Genomic DNA, 4,906 nt, shown 5'->3' with positions numbered 1-4,906 from the left:
TGTTTCGATTGTAAACGCCGCTACACTCTTAAATTTTGTGGCATTTACCCTAAAAACGCCGCTACATAACACTTTTGTTGTAGTGTATGTTGTATTAATAAGTGAATATAATATTAACTATGATCAAAATTTTATATGAATAAAAAACTTTGATGATATTTATTAATTTAACATATTTAATTTATAATAATCGAAGTTTTATTCATATAAAACTAGATTTAACATATTAATATTAACTACTGGAACAGGATGGGGATGGATCCGGTCACCAACAAGCGATGCCCTCGAGTCCGCAAGCGGTATAACCCCAAGGATAAAGCTTACCTCAGCCATATGGCTCAATGGGAGAGGACTCAGTTAGAAGTCGGAGCTAAGTTTGTTCAAGAGATGAACTTAACCACGTGATTATTGGTCAATTCAATCTCTATTGTAGCCATGGTTGATCACTTAACTTACCAAATTAAGGATACTATTCTAGTAATTCATGATCTCCTCGAAGCTGCTATCACTACTCCCGTAGTTTGTTTCATTCAAGTTCTCACTAGGCGCCACCATTGATAAATTCTGCTGATAATCATCTCTAGAATCACAAACCATTATACCCGAATAATCATTAACTTCCATATTCATGTTAAGTTCGTCTTTGTATGGACCTTGATGGAACTATGCAGCCATGTCATGCAACCCCATGGTGGTTTCAAGATCCATACAAGGAAGAACTTAACATGAATATGGAAGTTAATGATTATTAGGGTATAATGGTTTGGGATTCTGGCAATGATTATCAGCAGAATTCGTCAACGGTGGTGGCGCCTAGTGAGAACTTGAATGAAACACACTACGGTGGTGATGATAGCAGTTTCGAGGAGATCATGAATTACTGGAATAATATCCTTAATTTGGTTAAGTGATCAGTCATGGCTACAACGGAGATTGAATTGACCAATAATCTCGTACTTATTTCACCTCTTGATAAGAGTAAAATTCACTTAAAATATGTATTTTTTATATATATATAACTTAAAATGTCTTTTTTTAGTAAAGTTTTTCATTTTTCATTTTACTTGATCTAATGAGATTAGATTGTAGGACTTTAAACAAGATCAAATGTTTGAATCTTAGCATTTCATCATAATAAACATCTATAATACTCTATCCATATTATCATAACTGTTTTGAAATAGTTAAATATCAAGTCACCATCAATCTTTATAGGTGTGATTGAAACACCGTATAAAAATATTCATATTTCAACAAAATAAATTTCCAATTAAATAAGAATATTATTTAATTTACGAAAAACAAAATCAAGTTCAGGAGACAATTATATATATATGTGAAAGAAACAATATTTCCACTACTCTTGTAAAACAGTGCTTACTTGATCACAAATCGTTCCTTTCATCTCCCTGTTAAGATGTAATTAATATATCTTAGATTAATATAATCTTTTATATTGAGATCATCAAGTTCTAATATTGAGAGTCATATGTTTTGACACAATCAAATATCTTTTGTAAATGATTGAACGATAAAATCGGTTAGGTATATTACAATCTATGTAAATAGACATAAATAATCAAAATATGAGTTATCCCTCGTACATAATAAGAATGATATCTTAAATTATTTTATTATTACTTACTTAAATGATTGATGGACCATTTTTATTTAAAAAAATATAACTTTTATTATTAAAACTTTAATTTAGATAATTTCATCCATTCAAATTGGAAGTAATCTCATAAATTTATCTTGGATCATTAACAAGTGTTGAGTGTAGTAATTTATGTTGTATTTTAAAAAGAATAAAAATTTAAACTTTAGTGATAACAGTAACGAAGGAGATAATTTCAAACATAAACTATAAAACGAACATGTAAAGAATTCATCAAGGATCCATGTTTTATTATAAGTTTCATGGGTTGTCCAAGTACCCAAATAACAAGAACATCAACACAAAGCAAAGAGGAAAGAAATTGGGCCTCTCGACAAGAAACGAAAACAAAGGAAACACATAAATTGCAGGCTGCTCATTTTTCAAATCTCTTATTTCGTGCAAAACACAAGCAATGAGACTTTAATGTTTAATAAGACTTTTAAATTTATTCATAAACATATAATTGAAACACGCAGAGGATTCGTTGAAACGGGAGTCTGGGACTAAGGTTCACCTTGCTAATATCCAAGCCTCCAAGGTAATCAATTTTTTTGTTGAAAAACTTATACTGTTTCTATTTGCTTTGTTTATATCTAAAAATGAAATTGCTGAATTAGCTGCTTAAAATTTAAAAGCAATGTAAACCCAGTTTTTGATTCCGAGTACTTTATATCTATCTAAGAAAGCAGGCTTTAACATGCTTTGGGTCTTCTATGTGATTTCCATTTGTTGTAGTTTGTTCCATGCTCACTGACCAAAATAACTAACTTTACAGGCTGTTGCTGACATTATTAGAACATTGGGTCCTCGATCCATGTTGAAAATCCTCCTTGATGCTGCTGGAGGTATTCATTTTTTACTCATTTTTAGCCTTTTCATTTCTAGTGCAGCTGTTTTCAGAATTCACAAAAACATTTTATTAGCCTTTAAATGCACTCTTGTCGAACAAGCATAAAGGTTGTCGTATGGTTTTGGTTTCTTCCAGGTATTGTTGTTACTAATGGTGGAAATGCCATCCTACGTGAGTTAGATCTTGCACATCCAGCGGCAAAGGCATGTATTCCACCATGATTCTTTATTTGATTTGCTTTTAGCATGCGAATGTCTTATTTTGTCTTGTTTTGTGCTTTCTTATCTTTTTGTTACTCATGGCAGTCAATGATTGAATTGAGCCGTAAGCAAGATGAAGAAGTTGGAGATGGAACATCATCTATCATTGTTCTTGGTATATCTCTGTGCAGCCCAATGCTGTTTCTGTGCCATGTTTGATACTTTTGCGTACACTAGTTTATTTTTCAATTATATTCTCATATATAAGATGTTTTTTGAGAACTGGTAATTTTTTTAGAAGCTCCATGGATTTTTAATTGCTGAGTTCATTTGGTTATCCCTCTTTCTTTCTTTCTTTTACTCCTGTTGGATGTTTAATCTGCATGTTGGGATTCAATTTTCTTTAGTACTTATATTTGGCATACTCTTTGTCTTTGGTGCAGCTGGTGAGATGCTTCATGTTGCAGAAGCCTTTATTGACAAAAATTATCATCCCACAGTCATTTGTCGAGGTAATGTGACTTAGACGTGATGCTTGATTCTTAACCTTGGCTTTTGAATCATAAATTAGCATTTGATGAAGAACCATTTCATTTGCAGCATACAATAAGGCTTTGGAGGATGCTATTGCTGCGCTTGACAAGATTGCAACGACTATTGATGTGAAAGACCGTATGCTTCTCCTAGGAACATTTTTATAACCAGAAAACAAAATTTTAATTTTTTATCCCATGTATTTGCATCTTTAATATCTTTAGATCATCGTATTGTTGCTTTTATATTTGAAAGGCAGGTTCAACAGTGTTGGGGCTTGTGAAGAGCTGTATAGGAACAAAGCTCACTAGCCAATTTGGGGATCTGATTGCCGTGAGTGTTCTTTTTCCGTAGCTTTTTTATGGGCACTTTGATTTTAGATTCTCATCTTTTGTTCCAAATGATTAGTATTATGTCAATCAGACAATCATCAGGCATTAGGGGAAAAGACATTTGAAATATGTCTCTGTCCCAGATGGAATTGGGGAACATATGAAACCATAAATATAGCAAACACGGTTACGTGGGTAGTTTTGATGTGCGGCGGTTAAAAAACGGTTAAAACACGGCGTGACCCGTTAAACAAGTGACCGGTTAAAATTTTGATCGGAAATATTATCAAGTACAATAACATATTAGCTAGCGCTTATATAATGTAATAGGTAGTGTTTATATAATAAAATAGGCATTTAACCGGAAATATTATTAAATACAATAACATATTAGGTAACTCTTATATAATGTAATAGGTAGCGCTTATATTGACCTATTTTCGAAGTAAACCGGTATATTTATACTGGTAATATTGTAAATTTACCTATTACAATATTATTATCGGTTACGATGTTTTTTAGATCGATACAATTTTAAATGTATCGATACTTTATGCTTGCACCTGGTTGGGCATTCATATTTCATTTAGGAAAAAAGTATCAACACAAACTAACAACGTGTCGATACATTATTTAGACCTATTATCTCATAAAACCAGTATATTTATACCGGTTACATTGAGCATTTACCTATTACATTATACTTATGGGTTTTGATGTTTCCGGGATCGATATTTTTTATAAATGTATCGACACTTTATGGTTGCACCCTTTTTGGTATTCATTTTGGACCAAAAGTATCGACAGAAATTTAGCAAGTGTCGATCCTTGATGCTGACTTATTTTATCATAAAATCGGTATATTTATATCGGTTACATTGTAAATTTACCTAATACATTATAATTATCAGTTTCGATGTTTTTGTGATCGATACTTTTAATAAATGTATCGACACTTTATGCGTACACCTCGTTTGTGCGTTCATCCTAGACAATAAGTATTGACACAAATTACACAAGTGTTAATACATTATGTTGACCTATTTTCTAATAAACCGGTATATTTATATCGGTTACATTATTAATTTACCTATTACATTATAATTATTAGTTTTGATGTTTTTAGGGTCGATACTTGTATAAAATGTATCGACACATATTTAGGTAGTTATTGTATAAACCTAAATATGTACTGCGAATTTAATGTTGTACTCACCCTTTAACTACCACTACCAATACCACATCCTATTGAAAGCAGCACGACTGAAACATGTTCAATGAACATTTGCTTACATCTCCATCAACTCCGGGACCACTGAACTTGCACGAC

The 4,906-nt window shown here is 32.0% G+C and overlaps 1 protein-coding gene across 1 annotated transcript; it reads left to right on the top strand.

Moving 5' to 3' along the window:
• The first annotated feature begins 249 nt into the window (after positions 1 to 249).
• LOC120159773 (T-complex protein 1 subunit gamma-like) lies at positions 250 to 3,598 on the top strand. The gene is made up of 8 exons (XM_039170330.1): positions 250 to 363; positions 753 to 902; positions 2,436 to 2,505; positions 2,646 to 2,713; positions 2,816 to 2,885; positions 3,154 to 3,222; positions 3,311 to 3,382; positions 3,504 to 3,598. Exons 1-8 carry the CDS (start codon positions 250 to 252, stop codon positions 3,596 to 3,598), a joined length of 708 nt encoding a protein of 235 aa, XP_039026261.1.
• The last annotated feature ends 1,308 nt before the right edge of the window (positions 3,599 to 4,906 follow it).

The sequence above is a fragment of the Hibiscus syriacus genome, unplaced genomic scaffold (genome assembly GCF_006381635.1).
Source record: "Hibiscus syriacus cultivar Baekdansim isolate YM2019G1 unplaced genomic scaffold, ASM638163v2 tig00111372_pilon, whole genome shotgun sequence".
NCBI classification, from domain to species: domain Eukaryota; kingdom Viridiplantae; phylum Streptophyta; class Magnoliopsida; order Malvales; family Malvaceae; genus Hibiscus; species Hibiscus syriacus.
This window is presented reverse-complemented; position numbering and strand designations above follow the sequence as displayed.

What these genes read in the sequence shown, in the direction of transcription:
- LOC120159773 (XM_039170330.1), top strand. Translation starts at nt 250, where the DNA reads ATGGGGATGGATCCGGTCACCAACAAGCGATGCCCTCGAGTCCGCAAG. An exon ending in TTGCACATCCAGCGGCAAAG is followed by an intron (nt 2,714 to 2,815) that starts GCATGTATTCCA and finishes TACTCATGGCAG; the next exon opens with TCAATGATTGAATTGAGCCG. An exon ending in ATCATCTATCATTGTTCTTG is followed by an intron (nt 2,886 to 3,153) that starts GTATATCTCTGT and finishes TCTTTGGTGCAG; the next exon opens with CTGGTGAGATGCTTCATGTT.